General features: G+C 39.7%; 1 protein-coding gene across 1 annotated transcript in view; it reads left to right on the plus strand.

The window, feature by feature from the left end:
• The first annotated feature begins 890 nt into the window (after positions 1-890).
• LOC142108743 (high affinity immunoglobulin gamma Fc receptor I-like) overlaps positions 891-27,442 on the plus strand; it is a 50,304-nt gene continuing 23,752 nt past the window's right edge. Inside the window, exons 1-6 of the mRNA XM_075192584.1 lie at positions 891-975; positions 1,339-1,359; positions 13,161-13,421; positions 13,512-13,778; positions 20,461-20,745; positions 22,171-22,694. Coding sequence (XP_075048685.1) covers positions 945-975; positions 1,339-1,359; positions 13,161-13,421; positions 13,512-13,778; positions 20,461-20,745; positions 22,171-22,289 — 984 coding nt within the window. The 5' untranslated portion in view covers positions 891-944 and the 3' untranslated portion in view covers positions 22,290-22,694. The remainder of the gene's footprint in view (positions 976-1,338; positions 1,360-13,160; positions 13,422-13,511; positions 13,779-20,460; positions 20,746-22,170; positions 22,695-27,442) is intronic.

Raw genomic sequence — 27,442 nt, forward strand, 5'->3', positions numbered from 1 at the left:
CGTGAGATCGTGGCATGCTTTCTCACAATAACTGGTATTGGCAGATAATGTAGATACATTTAATAAAATTAGACATTTTCCTTACAAAATAAAGCATATAGAGCTGATGGAGTTATTAACACATTGCTGATCCAAGGAAGTTTTGTTTGCATGTATGGGGCTTACTGGGAGCGCCTCTTACGATACTGGTATGCCAACTCTAAGACCTGCAGAACCAGCTTTCAGAGATCTTCACCTATAGCAGACACCGTTCTTATAGACTGTGAGCTGCTCACCAATACTTGGGTGGCGTACAACAGAAGTCAAATCAAAGGTTGGAGCACTCGGAAAGTCTAACCACAATCCAAAGGTCGGGGCAGGTAGAGTACAAGCAAAAACCAAAAATCCCAGCAAAGGTCAATGTCCAAACCATCCAAGCAGAGAACTTTAGAGACAAGTACACATTGCCAGAGATAAACTACAACCAGCGCTAGAAGCAGGTGTTTAATAGCAGCAGCCAAAACGAATGATTGACAGCTGTCTAAGATGTAGTGATTGAGCACATTGAACAGCTGATTCCAGCATTTCCGTGCCCAGTGATGAATATACCTGATCACCAAGCAAACAATCTGAAACCACATTAGTGACACGACTAAGACGGACTGATGACGCAGACCCTCGTCCCTGCCAGATCCCTCACAGTGCCATCGTTACATTGTGTATGAGGTTTATTGGGAGAGCCTCCATTAGCTCATGACAGTCATGGTTATACGCTAATTGGCAATAGACTTTTTGCTTTAATATTGCTTTATGTACTCTGTACAGAATACTCTGCATTCTGAGAATCTGCTGATGTGAAATTCACTATAAATTGTATGATGTTTTGCCAAACAGAGGAAGTGAGAACAGCCGCAACTTCTGTGTAATGACCAGACAGTTACTCAGTGAGAACAAGTCACAGCACAATGTGGTTCCTGGGTGCCCTAATACTAGGCTGTAAGTAGAGAGAATCTGTATAATATATGTTTTCTAGGTATCATATGGATGTAGTCTGTAATGTAAAATGTCTGTAATAAGTTATTATAAGAATACTGGTCAAGTGAATGACTGGACATTTGTGTAGTAATGTGATAACAGTACAATACATAATACATAAAATGTAACACATGATCGGGAGGAATCTGAGACGTTTGAGCCGTTTGAGGCCAGGTTACATTTATACATGGAAATAAGAAGGAAGGTTGTTTGGTTGTGATGATATTATGTCAGTATTCAATACAAACATTACAGGACATGATGGGGAATAATTCATAAATTCAGTATATTTTTGTCTTATTTATAAATCATTTTGTTTTTCAGCACTGACTAATGGAGAAACAGGTGAGCTCATTACAAATAGTGGATAAAAACATAAATATCTACACTGTGTCTGTATGTATGGAAGTATACATATGCATGTAATCATGTATTTATGTAGGTATGTAGGTGTTGTGTGTGTGTATATATATATATATATATGTGTGTATTATTAGATATAATAAATATTGGCGCTCAAACTCGAAATAGGAGAGTAAATAATAATATAGATCACCAAACTTGGTGTGCACTTTTCTTCATAAGAGTAGGCAGCCTCCCTCTTAATTTTCGGATGGTACTCCGATCGAGAAATAAGTATTGTAAATATAGAAAGAGGGATGATGGCGCCAAATCTAGTAGTGCTAACTGGTACAGAGCGTCCAGACAGTCAGTAATACTGTATACAGAAATATAAATACAGAGTGTTCAACATGTCAGGCTGGTGTAAACAGTATAAACCAATGTTCATAATTCCTGATCATATGCCGAAATGCAGACAGAAGAAAGCAGAAAACAACGTTTCAGATGTATCCGTGATAATCAGTAGTAAGTGATAGGTGGCAACGTACCAAAAAGATATAAATAAACAGCTTATCTGTATCAGAGGTTCTTGGAAATGAGCTCCAGTCAGCTTCAAGAGGTCAGGAACAGACGTGTAGATATCTTATGTAGGTATATGGTAACTGGAACATCAGCCACAGCACAGTCACTGCTCACAAACTCCACTCATACGGTGTATTAAGAGAGGAAAAAGCCATATAGTGTAGTACTTATGTGCAATAATTTATTCAGCATGTATCATAATAAAATACACTCACAATATATAAAAGGTTTAAAAGCTTATCTGTTAATCCTGTGGACATAGGATACTGCTACACGATATAGATCACTGGGATGTATAAGAAGTAAACACCAATGGGCTCCACACAGAAGTTCTCCATGGGGTAACTTTTCAGGGATCAGGTAGACAGTCCAGCCTTATGTATACCAGGAATAGTGTATGTAGAACAGCCTCAACGCGTTTCGTCGTATAGACTTCGTCAGGAGGAGTATTTTAAAACAGCACTTATTGCTGTCTTAAATAGCGATGGCGGGCGCCATTTTGCGCATGCGCAGTACAGCGCGATTTTCGCGCATGCGCAGAACGCACTTCCGGTTCAGCGCTAACACTATCTGTATGAAAGGGATGTATGTTGCCTGTTGCAAACAGGTATTGAGCCTTAAAGGACTCAGAAGTAGTAGGGGCATAGAGTGTTAAAGGTTAAAGCCCCAGAGACTGTATGGGCTAAATAGAACTATTGTAATTGCTGGCGGTGGCCATCTTGGAATGGGGCAAGATATATAACAGTGGAGTACTAGTAGATTATCACAGATCAGCATGTGATACTGAAATGAATAGAGGTGGCCATATTGAGTCAGGGCTATGGAGTGAGCTATAGTAGAGAACTCCTGGTGTATAGCCCATAGTATATACATATATATGTGGAAAATAAAAATATCAAAAAGTCCAGTACGGCTAGGGAATATTCCTCAGAGTACTAGACATAACATGCTTACAAATCTTAAAAAATTAGATATTCTGCAGAATATCTTGTAACCAGACAGGCATAGCTGTGTGGTGATGTAAAATTAAATATACATAAGGTAAACACAATATTTTCAGGCAGAACATATAATCAGTAGATACACATACATAAAATCAGCTGATATAATGATAATAAATAAATATATATATATATATATATATATATATATATATATATATATATATATAAAAAGATGTATAATAAAAATAATTAACAATGGTTTAAAGGCATACAGGCATATAATATAAAGCAACCACAGATATTTCAGTGTGATAATTCATAAAATGTATAAAAAATATCAGTCGTTAATAAATATATCAATACAATAGATTAAGAACTTATATAGTATAGGTCCAATAAAATTATAAAAAAGGTGCTATCTCATAGCCTTCATTCAGCCCAGAGGGGCTCAATGTGTTTAACTGGAAAATCCAGAACATTTCCCGTTTAGAAAGTTTGCCTTGAATGTCTCCACCACGTGGTCCCAATTGGACATGTTCGATAGCTTTGAATGAAATGAATCGTGGATCTGAGTTATGTTTTGTGAGAAAATGTCTGGATACTGAGTGGCTTTGTACTTTGTTTTTTATATTGCGTATATGCTCTTGTATTCTAAGTTTGAGAGGCCGTTTTGTTTTGCCTATATATTTCAAACCACAAGTACATTCCAATAGGTAAATCACAGATGTTGTGACGCAATTCATATAATTCTTAATATTAAATTTCTTACTATTGTCATGATTATAGAAAATCTTTCGGTCTTTGTGTGCAAATTGACAGACATTACAATGGTTGCATTTGTGAAACCCTGTGGGAGCAGGAAAGGTTGTTGTGTTGGTGGCTTGATTTTCTCTTAGCATACTGGGCGCTAGGATATCTTTGAGGTTTTTATTTTTTCTGAAGATGATATCAGGTTTTTCTGGTAGGATGTCTTTTAATACCGGATCCATTTTGAGGATGCCCCAATGTTTGGTAATACTGTCAATTTGCACACAAAGACCGAAAGATTTTCTATAATCATGACAATAGTAAGAAATTTAATATTAAGAATTATATGAATTGCGTCACAACATCTGTGATTTACCTATTGGAATGTACTTGTGGTTTGAAATATAAACGGGAAATGTTCTGGATTTTCCAGTTAAACACATTGAGCCCCTCTGGGCTGAATGAAGGCTATGAGATAGCACCTTTTTTATAATTTTATTGGACCTATACTATATAAGTTCTTAATCTATTGTATTGATATATTTATTAACGACTGATATTTTTTATACATTTTATGAATTATCACACTGAAATATCTGTGGTTGCTTTATATTATATGCCTGTATGCCTTTAAACCATTGTTAATTATTTTTATTATACATCTTTTTATATATATATATATATATATATATATATATATATATATATATATATATATATATTTATTATCATTATATCAGCTGATTTTATGTATGTGTATCTACTGATTATATGTTCTGCCTGAAAATATTGTGTTTACCTTATGTATATTTAATTTTACATCACCACACAGCTATGCCTGTCTGGTTACAAGATATTCTGCAGAATATCTAATTTTTTAAGATTTGTAAGCATGTTATGTCTAGTACTCTGAGGAATATTCCCTAGCCGTACTGGACTTTTTGATATTTTTATTTTCCACATATATATGTATATACTATGGGCTATACACCAGGAGTTCTCTACTATAGCTCACTCCATAGCCCTGACTCAATATGGCCACCGCTATTCATTTCAGTATCACATGCTGATCTGTGATAATCTACTAGTACTCCACTGTTATATATCTTGCCCCATTCCAAGATGGCCACCGCCAGCAATTACAATAGTTCTATTTAGCCCATACAGTCTCTGGGGCTTTAACCTTTAACACTCTATGCCCCTACTACTTCTGAGTCCTTTAAGGCTCAATACCTGTTTGCAACAGGCAACATACATCCCTTTCATACAGATAGTGTTAGCGCTGAACCGGAAGTGCGTTCTGCGCATGCGCGAAAATCGCGCTGTACTGCGCATGCGCAAAATGGCGCCCGCCATCGCTATTTAAGACAGCAATAAGTGCTGTTTTAAAATACTCCTCCTGACGAAGTCTATACGACGAAACGCGTTGAGGCTGTTCTACATACACTATTCCTGGTATACATAAGGCTGGACTGTCTACCTGATCCCTGAAAAGTTACCCCATGGAGAACTTCTGTGTGGAGCCCATTGGTGTTTACTTCTTATACATCCCAGTGATCTATATCGTGTAGCAGTATCCTATGTCCACAGGATTAACAGATAAGCTTTTAAACCTTTTATATATTGTGAGTGTATTTTATTATGATACATGCTGAATAAATTATTGCACATAAGTACTACACTATATGGCTTTTTCCTCTCTTAATACACCGTATGAGTGGAGTTTGTGAGCAGTGACTGTGCTGTGGCTGATGTTCCAGTTACCATATACCTACATAAGATATCTACACGTCTGTTCCTGACCTCTTGAAGCTGACTGGAGCTCATTTCCAAGAACCTCTGATACAGATAAGCTGTTTATTTATATCTTTTTGGTACGTTGCCACCTATCACTTACTACTGATTATCACGGATACATCTGAAACGTTGTTTTCTGCTTTCTTCTGTCTGCATTTCGGCATATGATCAGGAATTATGAACATTGGTTTATACTGTTTACACCAGCCTGACATGTTGAACACTCTGTATTTATATTTCTGTATACAGTATTACTGACTGTCTGGACGCTCTGTACCAGTTAGCACTACTAGATTTGGCGCCATCATCCCTCTTTCTATATTTACAATATATATATATATACACGTGTATGTATCCATGTATGTAGGTAATTTATATGTATGTAATCATGTTTGTATCTATGTAGGTACGTCTGTATCCGTGTATGTATGCAGGTATGTCTTCATGTATGTAGGTATATATATATATATATATATATATATATATATGTATATATATATTGTGTGTATATATATATATATATATATATATATATATATACATATATATATGTGTGTGTGTGTATGTATTCATCTATGTAGGTATATATATGTATGTCATACTTGCCAACTTCGGTTCGTGTCATCATGACCCCGCCCCTAGTTTGACATCACATCTCTAAGCCTATTACAGCAGGGGGCAGGGCCAGGATGACAAGCAAATTGCGTCCTAAGCCCCACCCACGCCACTTAATTAAAGAAGTGGACTGTAAGTTGGAGGTTGGCCTGCTCTCCCGGGAGTCCCAGAAATTCTGGAGTCTCCCGGACATTTCGAGAGAGTAGCCAACCATGATGTATGTATGCAGCTATGTCTGTCTATCTGTATGTATGTGTTTAATTCTCAGTAACTATGTGTAATAAGAATGCTGTGTAAGATTTGATCTATTTAGGAATAATATCACAGCTCCAGCTCTGTGTGCTGGATGTCATTCTCAGTATCTCAGTCCCATCGTATGTGTGAGAAGCTCCTCGCAGTAACGATACTGCTCTTGTATAAACCATGTTACAAAGAGTTTATTTTTTTGCATGCAGATACTGGCTGCATATAGCACACAGATCCCAGGCAGCTTTATTTTTACACTGGGATTTAGAGTTAAGCTAGGACACGCCCCTTACAACTCTAAATCTGCCCCGACATTTTACATTTGCCCGCTGCAGTGCAACGTGGTTTTGCCAAGGTGCAAACCTGCTTCTTTCTTTTGCTTTACTCCTAAATCTAACCGAGCCGGGTATCTATGTACATGGACAGATGCACAGGAGCCCTCTTCTGTATAATGTACAGTGTGTAGCTCTCGTTGCCTAAAAACACTGTGGATCTGCATAGAGATCTATGGACAGTGCCGGTTCTGAGTGCATACACACTGCAGAATCGTCACAACATCGTTCCATCGGTGAACGAGATTTATAGTCCAGTTATAATGAAATGAAACGATACGATGAGCTTTGGAACGATAATCGTTGATCACTAATGCGATATTGGGTCGAATGGTTGTTTATCGTGTGATTGGCCTGATAATCGGGTGAAAAACCTGTAGTGTGTACCCAGCCTTACTTTTATATATTCTGAGAATTTTCCTAAATTGTATTCACCTTCAAGGACACCAAATACTGTAGGTTACTTTTAATCAAGGTATCAGGGACAGAAACAGTGAGGTGTTTTATCTTGTTTCATTTTTCACTTATTTATATATGTATTTTTACTAACCAGAAGAGACGGAAACAACCATAGACTCTAATAGGTCTCCAATAATTGTATTACTAATAGATACTCTATAAACTCGCTCTATTTTTAAGTACAATATTAGTAACTATTAGATCCATGTCAGCACACAAAGACCGAAAGATTTTCTATAATCATGACAATAGTAAGAAATTTAATATTAAGAATTATATGAATTGCGTCACAACATCTGTGATTTACCTATTGGAATGTACTTGTGGTTTGAAATATAAACGGGAAATGTTCTGGATTTTCCAGTTAAACACATTGAGCCCCTCTGGGCTGAATGAAGGCTATGAGATAGCACCTTTTTTATAATTTTATTGGACCTATACTATATAAGTTCTTAATCTATTGTATTGATATATTTATTAACGACTGATATTTTTTATACATTTTATGAATTATCACACTGAAATATCTGTGGTTGCTTTATATTATATGCCTGTATGCCTTTAAACCATTGTTAATTATTTTTATTATACATCTTTTTATATATATATATATATATATATATATATATATATATATATATATATATATATATATATATATATATTTATTATCATTATATCAGCTGATTTTATGTATGTGTATCTACTGATTATATGTTCTGCCTGAAAATATTGTGTTTACCTTATGTATATTTAATTTTACATCACCACACAGCTATGCCTGTCTGGTTACAAGATATTCTGCAGAATATCTAATTTTTTAAGATTTGTAAGCATGTTATGTCTAGTACTCTGAGGAATATTCCCTAGCCGTACTGGACTTTTTGATATTTTTATTTTCCACATATATATGTATATACTATGGGCTATACACCAGGAGTTCTCTACTATAGCTCACTCCATAGCCCTGACTCAATATGGCCACCGCTATTCATTTCAGTATCACATGCTGATCTGTGATAATCTACTAGTACTCCTCTGTTATATATCTTGCCCCATTCCAAGATGGCCACCGCCAGCAATTACAATAGTTCTATTTAGCCCATACAGTCTCTGGGGCTTTAACCTTTAACACTCTATGCCCCTACTACTTCTGAGTCCTTTAAGGCTCAATACCTGTTTGCAACAGGCAACATACATCCCTTTCATACAGATAGTGTTAGCGCTGAACCGGAAGTGCGTTCTGCGCATGCGCGAAAATCGCGCTGTACTGCGCATGCGCAAAATGGCGCCCGCCATCGCTATTTAAGACAGCAATAAGTGCTGTTTTAAAATACTCCTCCTGACGAAGTCTATACGACGAAACGCGTTGAGGCTGTTCTACATACACTATTCCTGGTATACATAAGGCTGGACTGTCTACCTGATCCCTGAAAAGTTACCCCATGGAGAACTTCTGTGTGGAGCCCATTGGTGTTTACTTCTTATACATCCCAGTGATCTATATCGTGTAGCAGTATCCTATGTCCACAGGATTAACAGATAAGCTTTTAAACCTTTTATATATTGTGAGTGTATTTTATTATGATACATGCTGAATAAATTATTGCACATAAGTACTACACTATATGGCTTTTTCCTCTCTTAATACACCGTATGAGTGGAGTTTGTGAGCAGTGACTGTGCTGTGGCTGATGTTCCAGTTACCATATACCTACATAAGATATCTACACGTCTGTTCCTGACCTCTTGAAGCTGACTGGAGCTCATTTCCAAGAACCTCTGATACAGATAAGCTGTTTATTTATATCTTTTTGGTACGTTGCCACCTATCACTTACTACTGATTATCACGGATACATCTGAAACGTTGTTTTCTGCTTTCTTCTGTCTGCATTTCGGCATATGATCAGGAATTATGAACATTGGTTTATACTGTTTACACCAGCCTGACATGTTGAACACTCTGTATTTATATTTCTGTATACAGTATTACTGACTGTCTGGACGCTCTGTACCAGTTAGCACTACTAGATTTGGCGCCATCATCCCTCTTTCTATATTTACAATATATATATATATACACGTGTATGTATCCATGTATGTAGGTAATTTATATGTATGTAATCATGTTTGTATCTATGTAGGTACGTCTGTATCCGTGTATGTATGCAGGTATGTCTTCATGTATGTAGGTATATATATATATATATATATATATATATATATGTATATATATATTGTGTGTATATATATATATATATATATATATATATATATATATATATATACATATATATATGTGTGTGTGTGTATGTATTCATCTATGTAGGTATATATATGTATGTCATACTTGCCAACTTCGGTTCGTGTCATCATGACCCCGCCCCTAGTTTGACATCACATCTCTAAGCCTATTACAGCAGGGGGCAGGGCCAGGATGACAAGCAAATTGCGTCCTAAGCCCCACCCACGCCACTTAATTAAAGAAGTGGACTGTAAGTTGGAGGTTGGCCTGCTCTCCCGGGAGTCCCAGAAATTCTGGAGTCTCCCGGACATTTCGAGAGAGTAGCCAACCATGATGTATGTATGCAGCTATGTCTGTCTATCTGTATGTATGTGTTTAATTCTCAGTAACTATGTGTAATAAGAATGCTGTGTAAGATTTGATCTATTTAGGAATAATATCACAGCTCCAGCTCTGTGTGCTGGATGTCATTCTCAGTATCTCAGTCCCATCGTATGTGTGAGAAGCTCCTCGCAGTAACGATACTGCTCTTGTATAAACCATGTTACAAAGAGTTTATTTTTTTGCATGCAGATACTGGCTGCATATAGCACACAGATCCCAGGCAGCTTTATTTTTACACTGGGATTTAGAGTTAAGCTAGGACACGCCCCTTACAACTCTAAATCTGCCCCGACATTTTACATTTGCCCGCTGCAGTGCAACGTGGTTTTGCCAAGGTGCAAACCTGCTTCTTTCTTTTGCTTTACTCCTAAATCTAACCGAGCCGGGTATCTATGTACATGGACAGATGCACAGGAGCCCTCTTCTGTATAATGTACAGTGTGTAGCTCTCGTTGCCTAAAAACACTGTGGATCTGCATAGAGATCTATGGACAGTGCCGGTTCTGAGTGCATACACACTGCAGAATCGTCACAACATCGTTCCATCGGTGAACGAGATTTATAGTCCAGTTATAATGAAATGAAACGATACGATGAGCTTTGGAACGATAATCGTTGATCACTAATGCGATATTGGGTCGAATGGTTGTTTATCGTGTGATTGGCCTGATAATCGGGTGAAAAACCTGTAGTGTGTACCCAGCCTTACTTTTATATATTCTGAGAATTTTCCTAAATTGTATTCACCTTCAAGGACACCAAATACTGTAGGTTACTTTTAATCAAGGTATCAGGGACAGAAACAGTGAGGTGTTTTATCTTGTTTCATTTTTCACTTATTTATATATGTATTTTTACTAACCAGAAGAGACGGAAACAACCATAGACTCTAATAGGTCTCCAATAATTGTATTACTAATAGATACTCTATAAACTCGCTCTATTTTTAAGTACAATATTAGTAACTATTAGATCCATGTCAGCACGGATGTCCAGGTCTAGTAGTAATTAATGACCCAGTAGGAAGAGGTAGGGAAGATTAAAACCAAACAAAACACAGCCAGACACAACTAGACCACAGAACGCAGACAGCTGAGATGTGTGGTGGAGAAAAACCACCAGTCCATAGTAGAAACTATTACAGCCGAGCTCCAGAACTGGCCCCCCTGGCAGTCATACCCAACACTGTCTGGTGGTCCAGTGGAAGGATATGGTGGATGCCAGGAGAACGCTACCTACCTGACATTGTAGTGTCAACTGTGATAATCGGTTCTCATTGTTTGATTTGATCCCCTTATTAACGTACTTAGAGTCCTCACCACTGACCAGCACTTTGATGGTTTGGACAAGTTGGTGTTGAGGTCGGGTCAATCTTGAAATGTGCTCCAGCGCCGGGAGAGCGATACTATAGTGTAGTGTATATGTATATTTAAACTAAATGTATGTTTAATAAATGTTACAACCTTTTCCCTGGTGGTCCAGTGGAGTTTGAGGTCCTTACTGGGGGCTCCTGCGACTCTTTCCATGGGAAGCGGAGCCCTCGGGGTTTTCCACTCCCTGGCAGGCTAGTGGGGGCTGCAGAAGCAGCTCAGGTCCAGTGATGGATAAGGGGGTCGCCGAAGAGTGTATCCCCCAGGAGCCAGCTTGCAGTGGCTGCCAGAGGCTCTTGCAGAGTAGCCTCCTGGAGATGCAGCACCTCCTGGGGAACCCAGCAGGCTGAGTCCCATACTGGAGCTCAGAGAGATCCAGGTAGCGGCAGCTGGGGACTGCCGCCCCGGGATCTGGCTGCCTTCTCCGTGGAGCCAAATTCGGCCAGGGAAGAGAGAGACAGACCACGGTACAGGGTCCCTGGAAGCATTCTTAGAGACTTAAAGATAAATCTCCTGCCTCAGACATTCTGGCACCAGGGAGGAGAGGAGGCTGATCCCCCCTCTCCCTGGCAGCTTGTGGACACTCCCCACTGCCACTAGGTTCTATTTAAAAAGGCGTTAAGATCTCTGGGCTGATTCACGTGCAGGCTGCATGAATCAGTCTGAATTGGTTAAAGTGGCAGGAAGCTGGATTACCTCCTGCCAAGCTAGTGTCCAAAACTGTATAAAAAGAGCCCTGTTTTACCATGTAATGTATTATACCATCTGCACTACTGGATGATCACCACTAACTCCAACAAGTGTGTAAAGGTCCTTGTAAAGACACCTTGAGCAATAAACATCACTGCAAGTGTCTGGTGGCAAGGTGACACCAGTAGGAGTGGTCAGTAACAGTTGGTTACTGATGGTGAGAAAGTAACCCAGATAATCTGTGCAAGATTTCCCCCAGACCAACGGCAACGTAAGACCATCCGGTCAAAGATGCCATTAATATAACAACATGACCATGTTCCAATTCATAAAGGGGGATGTAGACTATTAATATTTAGAACATATTAATAGTTAATAGTGGAACATTAGATCTAACTTTAATATATAGATAAGTTTAAACCACCTCACTTTACATAGTAACAAAGTCCATCTAGTGGGCAAAATTGGTAAGACGCTATATTTTCATATATGCAAGTGCATTCAAATGAGCTGCTTAACTAGAGGTACGATACAGAGATACTAATAATCTGTGTAAATGTGTATCAGATCAGTATATGAAATATGGACAAACTGTATGAAAAACAATTCTGAAGAAATATAATACAATCACATTTGTCAATTACTTAAAACTATAATACTATAATCATTTCCAATCCACAAATTACTTACCATGATTGAAGACTCCAACACCACTATAACCAGTAGCCTATGCTATAATGAGGGACTATGCAGGCTTACTAATTCCCGACATATGATGACCCACTGTAGGTTATAGAGATAAACCACTTGTTACGGAATTATGTACCCCCCATCTGCTCAATCTGTTTTAATATTTTAATGTTTAACCCTTTACTATGAATCTTTTTATATGGACATGTAATAGAAGCTATATGTTATTTTAATACCCTTATTTTGGTTTGTCACACGTGGGTTCATCAATCAGACCCTTAAGTACACACCTTCACCAATACCCAAGGATTGCCTCATGCTAACAGTAGTTCTTTTTTTCTTCTATGCCAAATGTTTCAATATACTACTATGAGAGCAACCAAGTATATAAACAATAAAAAAAATGTAAGGACAAAAACAATTTAAAAAAATATGTTTACTAGTTTATTAGAGACCAATATTGATCTTGTGCGGTGCGGTAACGATTGTTTGACCCTTCTCTATCATTGATCATGTCATGTGTGTACCACTTCTTGGGTAAGTACCCTGTATCCACTTACTGAGCAATATGTATACAATGTCTTTAGATGTACAGATCCAGCATTCTCTCGCTCTCTGGTAATTGTAATGTAATGTAGTCAGTCACAATATATTAATGTTCTTTACTGTGACCTATAACTGTCACCTCTGCTGTATTGTAGGAGCTGCAGTCAGACCTGTGGTGATCTTCTCTCCTAATTATTATAATATATTCATCCGTGATTCAGTGACTATAACATGTAACACAGGACCTGCTGCAGAACAGACACAGACATATTACTGGTATAAGGACAACAAGCTGATACATAGAGACCAACAGAGCTTTAAGATTAAAAGTGCCGACAAGGCAGACAGTGGAGATTACCAGTGTAGGACCAGTACTGGTGATTACAGTCATCCTGTCAGACTGGACATTAGTCGCGGTGAGTTATCCAGCTCAGATCCCCAATTTCCATTTGTTGTACGTCAATTAGATTCACTAACACGTCAATAATATTGTTTTTATAATTTAGGATATCTCATTCTGCAGAGACCCCCCTCTGTTTACGAAGGAGACCCCCTGACTATGAGATGTCACAGTGTTTCTGGATATTCTGGAATAAACACAACATTTTACAAGGATGGTGAAGTGATACAATCCTCCATCACTGACTCTGTGTTACATAGTGATAAAGTAGATACAAGTGTGACCGGCACATACAGATGTACACGACAATTACTACATTATACTGATGTTAGTTATCAGAATTACTCTGCTGAATCCCATATCTCTGTGTCAGGTGAGTTGTGGTGAATTCCTGCACTAGAAATGTGATATATTATTATCTATGGGGAGTATTACATGTAGTCACAGACAGTATGTAACTGTCATAACTTAACCCTTTAATTCTAAGTGACAGTTCAGCCAATCAGGAATAGCAGAGCTAAACCGCAGGAAGGAGCAGTATGGGCAGAAGAGTAGATTCCGTCATGCAGAATCTCCCCTTATAGTTATACAGTTTGGGTGATGATTTCCCCCTGACAGATCATACTGAATATACAAGATACGCTGCACTTGTAATCCCCGTTATGTTACTTACTAAATGAAAGAAAAAGATGTAACCTGATTGTAAGAGAAGATGAAGTTAAAATAGGCAAGAATATAAACAGAGGAAAACAGAGAGAGAGTCGTATCAAGGAAGGAGAGGGCTACAGAGACAGCTACAGAGACAACTACAGAGACAGCCACAGAGACAGCCACAGAGACAGCCACAGAGACAACTACAGAGACAGCCACAGAGACAGCCACAGAGACAGCCACAGAGACAGCCACAGAGACAGCCACAGAGACAGCCACAGAGACAACTACAGAGACAGCCACAGAGACAGCCACAGAGACAGCTACATCACTCAAGCGGGGAAATAACATACAAATTCACAGAGAGAGATTGACTGATAGAGATCACAACTGGAAGTCAGAGTACAGTAAGAGATCTAAGAACTAACTATAGTCACCAAGTCTTCTCATCGTCGATCTGTTAATAAGATGTTGCTGCTGCCAGCATTGAGCTTACAGACATAATGGGTTCTATATCTGAGTTAAACATTGAGGGCTCGGGGTTCTGTACAGACACATCCCCTGCTAATTACACATCACATTTATGGTAAAGAAACTAACACTCTACTCTCATCTGCCCCCGTCCTCCCGAAGTTCCCAATAACAGTCTGTCCTGGCTAAAGCTACAGTGTGGAGAGTGACAGAACCACGGTCACCCCGTCACTCGCTGAAATGTAATATAGCTCATATATTACACCCATATCACTAAGGGTGGGGTTGTCTCACTTTCTGGAAATAATACCGTCATTCCTACCTCTATTATGTTTCTGCCATAATAATAAGTTTGGCAGCAAATCACATTTCTACCGATCCGGTTGAAATATACCGGCCAGGTGGTAACCCTACCCAAGGCTCATTTCTAAACTGCAAAACCTGCACCACCATTATGGTTCTTGTTCATTATAAGGTTCACACTCACTTTATAGTCCTAGGGAATATCCCTATAAACACATTCTACCTCTGACTGTCAGTGAAGAGACCTGAAAAGCGCAGACTAAAAATGTCACATCAACGTCCAACCTTCCTGGTGCTACATAAAATCAGTTCCCCCGGGTTGTGGCCCGGCAGCCATCTAGAGCGGACGTGTGGCATCAGAGCTCTTCACAATAATAGCGAAAATTGTTTCTTTAAATTATTCCAGTGTTTCCCTTAAACTTTTTCTTTCATTTTCCCATTTAAATGCTATTTAAATCGCAGGTACAGATACCGGTTTCTAATCCCTTGGATTACCCTCCACCAAATGTCCCCTCTCTGCTACGCTACCACCCCCCTCACTCCCCAAGTATACAGGATGTATTGGTTCCATTGTTCTTAAAACATGTTTTGCCAGTCAAACTGTCTTCTCCCCTTTGACTGTCCTCCCAAGTTCCCCCAACTCGTTCTCCCTTCTCTTTAACTTTCCTGGCTCAACCTGGTGTCTTAGTTCGCCAACTCAGCTACTTCAATCGAACTTGGTCAGATTATTTTTGGCTTCTGTCACGAGCCGCGGCTGTATGCCACATCCTGGCGTGAACTAGCAGCCGGGCGTGTGCTTTATATTCTGTGCTCTGTTATTATCCTTGTGGCATAGATGTAGGAGGGTGTAGGGACATCCTCCAACACCAGGGGGAGCTCTTATATGATTTAAACTGGTTCACTTATATTTTTATACATTCTTCCTGGTTATGTTATTTCCTATGCTAGTTCGAACTTCTAGCTAGTAATTAATTAGCAGCCTGCTGAGGCTGATTCTCAGCCCTATCCTCCTCTGTCCTGATTGGCTCCTAGTACTATTTAAGGCAGTGGGATCAGAGCCTCACTGTCGGTTATAGCGTCCTGTTTACAGTTCTGCTGCCTGCTTTTTCTCTCTGTGCTTGGTGTTAAACCTGTGATAGACTTCCCGTGTAGGACCCTCGCTTGTTCCTGGACCTTGAACCTACGCTTCTGACACTGACCATTTGCCTGAAAACCGGATTCTGCTCCTCTGCCAGTGCCCCTGACCTTTCGCCTGTCCCTGGATTCCGAACCTGTGCTTGTGACCTCTGACCTTGGTTTGCTCTGAACATTACGCTGTTTGCTGCCGGCATCTATTCTGCCTGTACCCCACGCTGCTGTCCGCCAATCACTCCATCCCTGGGTTCTCCTTAGCCGGTATACGATTCTCGACCCTCTGTCAGCCTGCGGCCAAGTCTGTCCCCACCACTAGGGGCTCCAGCATACACCAGGCTTTCGGAGTAGACTCCGAGTTTTATTGTGCTGGCTAGGGAGTTCCTAACAGTTTCAACCATGACTCTCTCGATTCTGACCATTGATGTTACTGGTCTTAACACTCCACAGAAACGTACAATATTGGTTCAGTACCTGAAAAGGCACTCTCCGCAAGTTGTAATGCTCCAAGAAACACACTTTAAACATACTCACCCAAAATTGCATTGTAAACAATATCCGCAGGTATTCTATTCGACCTCTTCGCAGAAGGTCAAAGGCACAGCTATCCTTCTTCACCATACTCTCCCATTGACAGTTGAGACAATTCATCCCCGAGGTCGATTCATTATTTTAACAGGCTTTCTTTCACACGCCCCTATTACTTTATCCACAATATATGCACCTAATACCTCCCAAAACACTTTCTTCTGACTGTTTTGCTAGACTCTCACAATCTAGAGTAGGAAAAGTAATAATAGGAGTTTTAAACCCACAGTTAGACCGTTCGCAACCTATATTGTGCAGCAAAAGTGCTATTCGCGAAGGTTCTAAATTGCAGTCTTTACTCACACATACTAATCAATATGACATGTGGAGAGTGTTATACCCTAATGACAGAGCTGATACGCATTACTCGATGCCCCATGGCACATATTCTAGACTAGATATGGTCTTTGTTTACGCTTACATGACGTAGAGCCTGAAATCGGCTGTTGTCATTCCAGTTCCTTGGTCCGACCACTCGGCTATGTTTTGCGGCTTGACATCTTGCCACAATTTATGCAACGGTACCAGTGGAGATTAAATGACCATTTGTTTCTAAAGAAGGAAAATCTTAGTAAGATAAGACAAGAACTATGTGACTTTCAAGCAGACAATAGACCTGAAGAAACCGCTTCTACTGTTAGACGAGAAGCCTGTGAGGCAACTATTAGGGGCTGTCTGATCAGCTTTGCCTCCCATGAGAAAAAGATAAGCAGGTTGTAGCTAACTTAGAGTCTCAAATACAGGCTCTTACTGTCCAACATCAGAGATACCCCAAATGCACAACCTATCTTAAGCTTCTAGCCTTGAAGGGACAACTGAGTAAATTCCTTGCTGCAAAAGCGGCTAAAACACTTCAATGGCTTCAGCAGCGTTTTTATGAAAAAGGGGACAAAGCTGGCATGTAGGCTCCAGAATAAGCTTTCTCGCAATCGTATTGTGGCCATCAGGGATCAAGCACAGCAATTCTTATATGGCCCCCAGGCAATAGCAAATAGATTTCGTACTTATTACAATTCACTATATAACCTCCCCTCGCCTGCAGACCCCCCCCAGACATTTTCTGTAAACGAATAAGTGAATACCTTCTATGTGTTCTCTCCACGCCTCTCGGATGCGCAGCTGTCGGCACTTAATGCAGACATTACGTTGAAAGGGATAAAAGAAACTTGGCCGTATCTGGTCCAGATGGCCTTACTGCATCGTATTATAAAAAGTTTCCTCCTCACCTGGCGCCAATGCTCCTTTTCCTTTTCAATGCAATTATAGGTGGTACAAACTTCGAGAGAGACACACCAGAGCAGATGTCATTGTTAGTGCCAAAGAGGGTCGTGAGCCTAGTTATTGTGAGAGTTACCGACCCATCTCTCTACTGAATGTAGATCTAAAACTATTTACTAAATCGCTTGCAATCAGGCTGGCCCAAGTGATTCCCGTTTTGGTCCATCCTGACCAAGTGGGATTTATGCCCGCTCGGCAGGGATCAGATAATACAAGATGAGCAATTAGTCTAATTGAAGCAGCTAACCGGACACTCGTCTTGCTCTGGTGGTCTCCCTCGACGCAGGAAAGGCATTTGACAGGGTCTCGTGGCCCTTTATGAGAGCCACCCTTAAGGCGATGGGTTTCAAGGGTCAATTTATATCTGGGCTAGCTTCCTTATATTTCAGGTCCTCTGCTACTGTATGGGCTAATGGGGCTGCGTTGCCTGCATTTCAAATTAGTAACGGCACTCGACAAGGCTGTCCGCTCTCTCCTCTATTGTTTTCCCTAACGATGAAACCCTTGGTTTCTCAAGTTCATAATAATCTAGCAATCACAGGAATTCAATCAGGTAAGACTGATTATAAGATCTCCTTATATGCGGACGATATCTTACTAACAGTCACCAATTCCCTCACCACTCTCCCTGCCATACAGAGCAAACTCAGTGAATATGGCGCATTATCTAGCTTTAAAATGAACATGGAAAAAAATCCTTCCTCTTAACTTAACGTCCCACCTCTTGGATTCTCTGAAAGGGCAGTCAAATTTTAGATGGTAACCAGACAAACTCAAGTACCTAGGAATTTATTTGACAAGTCAGTACAGTCAATTGCATGCCGCCAATGTTCCTCGTCTTTTGAATTCGCCTAAACGAGACCTGGAGAAATGGGATACGCTGTATATCTCCTGGTTAGGCCGCATGACAGCGGTAGAAATGAATTTAGTCCCACAAATTCTGTATCTCTTTTAGACGCTCCCTATCCGGGCACCCTCATTGGCACTTAACACCCTTCAGAAACAAATTGCGCATGTTATTTGGGCAGGTAAACGACCCCAAGTACAAGTTCACATGCTCCATCGTCAAACCGCGGACCGAGGACTGGGTCTTTACAAATATCTCTAAGTATTACATTGCTGCGCACCTGACCCAGCTAGTCCTATTTCGCTCCCCGCCTGGCACTAGATTATGGGTTGACATAGAAGCTAATCTCATACAGCTGCTCTCGCCTTACACTCTTTTATGGATTTCAATTAAACATCGTCCACCGCTCCTTTCGCATCATCTTCTACTCGTTTCTCACTTCATATTTGGTACTATAGTACTCGCGCTTTTCATCTGATAGCTAATCCTTAAATTATGTTTCCGCTATGGAATAACACTGGTTTAGTCGTGGGCTATGGTTCTGACAGATATAGCAGCCAAGCAAATCGTTCCTGAATTTGCAGACCTGCAGCGGTTACACGGCGTCCCCCATAAACTCTTTTATCAATATCTTCAAATATAAAAGCCTACTGGCGTGTGTCTGTGTGTGGAAAAATAAAAAAAACCAAGCTGCAGCGCCACCTGCTGGGCGAAGTTATACACTGACCTACTAAATTCTTAGTGTGTGTGGAAAAAAACCTCAAAGGGCTGAAATTTGCTGCAGCGCCACCTGCTGGGCGGAGTTATACACTGACCTCCTAAATTCTTAGTGTGTGTGAAAAAAAAACTCAGAAAGGGCTGAAATTTGGTATACTAAGATATTTTTAATTTGGTAATTTAATTTGGTAATTGTTAAAAATTGTTTATAAAGATTTTTAAAAAAATATATATATATATTTCTTGAAGGAGAAGTGACAGTTGGGAGTGGTTGGTGGTTGCCGGGGGTGACAGTGGGGAGTGGTTGGTGGTTGCCGGGGGTGACAGAGCGAGAGGAGTGTGATACTCAGGACCACTGAGAGTGATCCCTGTTTCTGGATAGACATCTGGATAGATGTGGCGATAAAGATGAAGGATGAGGTGATGGAGAAAAATGATGAGGTGGTGACATGTGGACAAAACCACGTGAAAAAAGGGCGCTTACATCGGGAAGTAACACTCTTCCCCTGAGGAGGCCTGGGCTAGGCCCAAATGCATGACAAGAACCTTTTTAACACCTTAAGTAGCTTGATTTGACTAGAATGCATGAGTATCATGCACGGGTTAACTTGTCTTCAAATAAGGTATCTATTTCATTCTCTCTTAGCGTTTAAGCTCTTTGAGCTACAACTTTCTCTGCTCCCCTTCCTTTTTTGGACTCATTATTTGAGTTGTTGGTGCACCCCTCCCTACTCGTGATACCATATAATTATCATTTGATATATTATGGAGTCAGGCTTCCTCCCTAGTGCGAACATTACTCTGTTTAAAACCTTTTACCAACTTACGCCTTTGGAAACTTTTTGTCAAAATAGGGAGGGGTGTGTGCAAAGTGGCTGGAGGTGGGATCATTCATCCATTATGAAGTGCTGGAATAATGGTGTACAGGGGGCAATTGGGTTATAATCATCTGTAGTGAGATGAGGAGATTGGAGGTTGATCCTAAAATTCTATGGAAATTTTAAAAGTAAATTTCATCTGTAACATCTATTTTTTTCCATTTTTTTATTTTAATATTTTCCTCTTCTAGAGCTGTTCTCATATCCAAAAATAAAAATGTCTCCAAACACAATAAATGACGGTGATAACATGACCCTGACATGTAACACAACTCCCGCTCCTCTCAGAGACACCACAGGACTGCAGTTTGCTTACTACAGAGATGGGCGGAATGTTCAGGAATTCAATGTATCTGATACATACAGAGTTCTGTCAGCTCAGCTGGAGGATTCTGGGTATTATACCTGTGATGTGAGAACTTCCACCGGCAGTGTGAGGAAGAGGAGTGATGTTTTATATATCCATATAAGACCAGGTTGGTGTCTGATACTAGATATATTCCATTCTAAGCATTACACGTATGTTCACAGTATCATGTGTCCCCTCATATTCCTCCAGTCTCTGACAATCACTTATCCTGTGATGTAGTTTTCAGCTATTTTTTCTGTATCATGTGTGGGTTACTTTATATTTTATCTGTCATGTTCATTAGCATCTAAACTTTCTCCTTGTTGTCAGGATTGGTTGTTAGTTGGATTAATTTAATGAGGCGTTTGGTTCTATTGTAATAATGACTTCTGTACTCTACATATCTCAGCTTAACGAGATACTGAATATCTGTAGATGCAAAACCAATATATCATGGACAATGGACAACTCTCAGGGGCTGGATACACGCTACTCAACATCTCTCCTAAAGTGATGTCGTTAACAATTTTACTAATAACTGAAAGTGAAAGTCCCGATCAGCATGTTGATTCATGTGTACACACTATAAACGGTTTATAAGATTTACCTTCAGATCTGTGCTCTTCATCTGTCATGACCATCGGCTGAGATGGTGACTCTGTACACTCCATAGAGATCTATGGACACTGCCGGTCCTGAGTGCATACACACTGCAGGATTGGAACAACATCCTTCCATTGTTTATAGATTTTTTTAGTCCGTTTATAAAATCAAACGATACGATGTGCCTTGGAACGTTTATTGTTCACCATTGGAGAGTACCCATTAATGTGATATCGGGCCGAACCCGTCGTTTAACGTGTGATTGGCCCGATAATCGGGTGAAAACCCTGTAGTGTGTACCCAGCTTTACACCAACTAGTGTCCTAAAATGTATTCACCTTCAGGAACACCAAAACTATTTATTTTAATCAAAGTCTTAGGGGACAGAAACAATGATGTGTTTTTCATCTTGTTTTATTTTTCACTTATTTTTTTTATTTGTATTTCTATTTACCAGTAGAGACGTTTAGGAAACAATTGGAGACTCTAATAGGTCTCCTATAATTGTATTACTAATAAATACACTATAAGCTGACTCTATTAATAAGTACAATATTAGTTACTATTAGATCCATGTCAGCACGGATGTCCAGGTCTGGTAGTAATACCCTGAGATGTCCGATTCAGGCCCCAAGCAAGGACTCAGACCTACGGACCTGGGATTAATCCTTACTGACGTAACATGGTGACAATGCTGGGAATTCCTGTGACAATAGGGAAGATCTACGGTAGTATCACATTGTACAAACAGTGCTCAGATATGAGTATTGTTTGTCAAGATTCTAGAACTAAGAACCAAAAACCTGGGTCCGGTATAGAACCGACAGGTCGGGGTCACTGGTGGGTCTTATACTCCAGCCAGGATGTCTACATCACATATTTCCTATAGTTCTGTGGTCTCTATTTGTATTCTCCAGTACTTATCATGTCTCAATATTCCTCTCCTCAGATTACACGGTACAGAATATAATACGACTGGTGGTGTCCGGGTGTATATTAGTCATTGCCGCTTGTTTCATCTTCTTCCACAACCAATCACAACATGAAGCCTCAAGTGACAGCGGGTGATAGGTTACTGAGCATCTCCCTTACTTGATATATAGTGAATCCGCACTTGGTGTATAGTAAGAAGCTTTTAGTAAATATGTATTGTCACCAAGAGGACTGGCTGGGCTAAAATAAACACGAAAGAAGAAATACAGTAACTACAACCATTAGGTCATTAGGTCTCTTAAGTCGGGAATGTGGCCGATGTAACATCCAGGATCTGCCATGTTGCCGAGTCTATAGTTGTGAAAATGAAATCCCGTCTCACAGCTCGTGTCTGCGTTGTTCCATCTTTCTAATACTCCAGCACTCACCTGAAATGTGTTTGTAAGGTGATGGTATCATTTCATGCACACAAAACACATGGGCATGAGACGATATTTACTGTAACTAATTTATTGGGAGAGATTCAATTAGACGCGAGGTGTCTCCAGAAATATCCACGAGACACCTCACGGCGGAGATTTGACAGGAATCTCTGCTCATTTTTCCTCGCACCCCGTAGAGGTGCAGGGAAAATTGAGTGGAGATTCCTACCGTAATTGCTGACAAAGTGAACAGCGCAATGTCTGAATGCCACATTGCTGGCAATTGAATCTCTCCTATAGGGGTACATCAACTAAAACTCCTAAGAAGGAAAAGTGGAGGTGTTGCCCATAGCAACCCAAAACATTCTAGTTATTATTTATCTAGTGCATTCTAGGAAATGATAGCTGGAATCTGATTGGTTGTACTTGCTATGGGCAACATCTTTACTTTTCCTTTTTAGAAGTTTTAATAAAACTACCTGTTACTGTCCATTTAATTATTGATTTCTTGCTACAATGTGCAAGATTATCCTAGAGCCTAAATACGGTGCATAATGTGCATATGTACATTGTACGAGATACAGCTATGTTGCATTAGCAGTTTAGTAATGTACATAAAATAATGTATTATGCGGTACGTAACTGCGGATACAGTTATAGATCACTATTTTACACAGTTCCATTCACCTCGGGTTGTAGATGTACAAATAACAGCAATTGAAGAACTGAATCCTCCCCCTATATATTGTGTGTATAGAAACCACTGATAGTTACAGAGAAACTGTCATGATATAGAAATCTGCCACTGATTCCCCAGGATGTAAAATGTCCGTGGCGGAGCTACCATTGGTGCAGTAGGGGCCGTGCACCGGGGCCCATGGAGATAATAGGGCCCGCTGCATAGCTGATGCAGAGGGTTGGGGGCTCCGGTTCCCTCCTTCCCGCCTCTCTGCGCCGGGGCCCACAGCTCGCTAGTTCCGCCTCTGTAGAATGTGGTTGGGTACATTGTAACAATCTCTATATCTGTACAGTGATAGTGTTCTAATATGTTCCTTGTCCCAGTGCAGATTGTCCCTGCTTAAAGTAAATTCATAGTCTGATTATCTCTAAATCCAGTTCTTTTATTTTTAGAGAAAGGGAAACTCAGTTCTATAAACATTATACACACACTGTTTTCTACTGGATTGTGGTTGATACACTGATCTTTCACAGCTGACGTATTCCCGGCACAAAGATCTTATCCATGTGGTCTGAGGTTTCTCTACATCTTATCCTTCTTTTTTATCAATTGCTATTTTCTTAGTCTTTCACCAAACTCTCATTTTCATGTACTTTATTGTTAAATTCTCCTCAATGCTCCTCTTCCTCACCTCTCACATGTCCTCCCCATTCTCTCTTGTTTTCCTCCACTCCACACTCTCACCTTCTCTTGCTCCCTGTCATCTGACCCTTATCTTTTCTTAATTTATAATCATACTCCTTCCTGCTCTTTATCTCAACACATTCATCATGCACACTAATTTCTAATGTCAACACTTATTTTCTATATTAGCGGTAACATTATTTAAAAAATTTCAGGAACTCTGGTAACATAAATATTTTCATTAACATGAGTTACACCGTAATATCTTTAGAGTGTATATTGTTACAATAAGAGAATTAGAAGTACTGATACCAGGAAGGCGTTACCCAATAAGGAGCAGTGCAGGGACCAGAAACAATACACTGGTAAGAGTTTAGGCAGCACAAGGTTAAGCAGACAGAGTAGAGAGTATGGAGTATACAAAAAGAGTGGATATAAGGAATACAGGAGAAAAACATAAGACAGAGGAGAGGGGGCGGCAGCCATAGAGATAGGTTCATATTTAGTTTTTTCTGACACATACTAACATTATATTCTATCATTATTACATATTACATTTATTTCTCCTTTAGCATTGTAAGAGTTGTCAAGTTCCAGATAAAAGTTTCTCAAAACAATTTTGAGACCTTGTATTTCAAGACAAAATCTGATTATACCAAGTGTGTGATTGAAGTAAAATGTTTTATGAGATGCCCTGTGGTACTGAAAGAAACAAGCATTAGAATAACCTTTACTATGTAGTGCAGCTGCCATCTACCCTTGTATGCAATGATCACATATTGTACTCTTAATAGTGTAACCTAATTGGGGTCTGGGTATAAAAACTGATCACAATGGGAGTACTCTGAAATCTCTCCATAGACTGCAGACCAGCGCCCTGTCACTCTCCTAGTTAAAGGGGAAATGTCCATTTTCCTGGGATTTCCTGCACTTGTTCATGACAATTGTACCTATTTGACAAACTATTAAAAATATACGAGTAGGTTAATTGGCTGCTATCAAAATTGACCCTAGTCTCTCTCTGTCTGTCTGTGTGTGTATGTTAGGGAATTTAGACTGTAAGCTCCAATGGGACAGGGACTGATGTGAATGGGTTCTCTGTACAGCGCTGCAGAATCAGTGGCGCTATATAAATAAATGATGATGATGATGAAACTATTAAGTAAAAGATTCTTAATCTTATATCTCTATGTCTGGTATTATTCCTTCTCTGTGTCAATATTTCATGATTATACAGACTAAACTCACTTTAGGTTAAACTGAAACATTCGCTTTTAACTTCATTTAACGCTGGAATCTCAGTAACTTTGGAGTCTGTTTCTATACACCAGTTCCACCCAGGGGCGGATCTAGACTTTATGTTTAGGGGGGGCGATTTTGCATAATCACACCCCTCCTTTGCTCTGATTGGCTGGCCCACATTTAGCCCCCCCCCACTCGCGCTTAGCCCCGCCCCTCCCGTTTTAATCGGCGGCTGGGACCTAGCTTTTTGCTGCTAGGGGGGGCGAATGCCCCGATCGCCCCCCCCCCCCCCCCCTGGATCCGCCACTGGTTCCATCCGACAGTTGCCATTATGTAATATATGTCATTTACTATATTGAACAATGCAATGAATGTGATTAGTAGAGAGGAGCTCAGAGACAGCACAATATTACTTTAAATACCACAAGAATATTAGATAGTTAATGTGAACTGGTGATTGCAATCTAACATTCTCAAAACAATATTGTCTGGGGGTGGCAGAGCCAGATTGGGAATACCTACAAATCCAAGATTTCACACTTTCTATACTATAACAAAATATCTTAGATCCCTGTTTTTTTAAAATAATCATTAACTATCGCTTAGGCTAGGTACACACTAGAGGTTTTTCAGCTGATTTTCGGGCCAATCACCCGATAAACGACCACTCGGCCACATATTGCGTTAATGTGTGTACTCACACAACGAACGGCAATTGTTCCAAAGTGCCAATTGTCGTTTCATTTGGTTGGTCGTACTTTGGTCGTGTTTAATAATCTCGCTCCTATCACCTTTCAATCATGCAGTGTGTAAGCATTAACAATCGCGATCTCCATAGAGTTTACAGAGTCGGGCTCTTTTCAGCCGATGCCGTCAATGAACATGTCCCGTTGACTAAATGTAGAGAGTGCTGTAGATGGAATAGTTTGTTCATTTGTTCCCGAGACTGAAAATTTTGTTTCAGAGTCACAGAAGCTAACGATAATCGTAAGGACATGTGGATAGCTATACCAAGGTGGTTTTAATCAGTGTGACAGGAATAAGTGAATGAGTGACTATGGTGCTATCATTCTCTAAACAACTAGAGGACCAGATGAAGAGCATCTGGTCCTCTAGATGTGTACGCAGGAATAGCTGGGCCGCTCGGACCTTCAGTCGTAGGTACAATCGTTGTAGATAACAGATTAGTCAACAAATTCTCCAGTGTGTACCCAGCCTTAAGGAGTGGACAAACACAAATACAGTATATACTATATCACATCTGAAGCATAGGGTTTATGAAAAAAAATTATAATCTATTTTAAACTTTGCATATTTGGTAAAGCAATAACACAGTTCTAGGAGTTAAGCAACTAGCTGAAGCCTGTACACGAGACACACATTAAGATTTGGAATTGGAGTTATTTCTGCTACGGAATAAGGCATGGATTTCCAAATATCCTAAATTTAACATTTTGTGCATTGTTACCCAAATATTTTTTATTTTTTTAAAAAGCAAAAAATGAAATCTACTGTAAGATTAATCACCGTTTTCTAGTTTCCTCCCACACTCCAAAAACATACTGGTAGGCTAATTGGCTGCTGACAGAATGAACCTATGTGTGCATTATGAAATTCAGATTGTAAGCTCCAGGGACTAATGTGAATTACAAGATATTTTCTGCACACAGCTTGCGTAATATGATTGCCACTATATAAATAAGTGATTAATAAATAATAATAGTAATTAAGTCTGTGTTAGCAGATGACACACAGTTATGTAGTACTATAGAGTCCATATAACATATCTTATCCATTCACACTGAACCAGATAATCTGGAATATTGGGCAAATTAAGTTGAATGTGCATATATTTAAAGTTATGAGTTTATGCTATAATAATAAGCATGCGGTTTACACCTTAGGTTGATCAGTGTTGGAATACATTATGGTGAAGATCCTGGTAAAAGTGTAGATCATAGACTTAGCAAAAACATGAAATGCCAGTCAGCTGCATGTAAAGCCAGCAGGTTATTATCATGCATTAATGTATCATATCCTCTCGTTATAAAGAACTTGTGAGGCCTGGTCTAGGCTATGTAGCTCCATTTTGGGTCCCAACTCTGAGTCTGGAGTGAATCTGAATGATTTAGAGGTGTGAAAGATCCCGGTGATAAGTAAAGACTGACTGATGCTTTCCCTCAATAACTGGTATTAGCAGACAATGTAGATACATTTACGAAAATTAGACATTTTCCCTACAAAATAACGTATATAGGGCT

This window comes from Mixophyes fleayi, chromosome 12, assembly GCF_038048845.1.
Source record: "Mixophyes fleayi isolate aMixFle1 chromosome 12, aMixFle1.hap1, whole genome shotgun sequence".
Lineage (NCBI taxonomy): Eukaryota > Metazoa > Chordata > Amphibia > Anura > Limnodynastidae > Mixophyes > Mixophyes fleayi.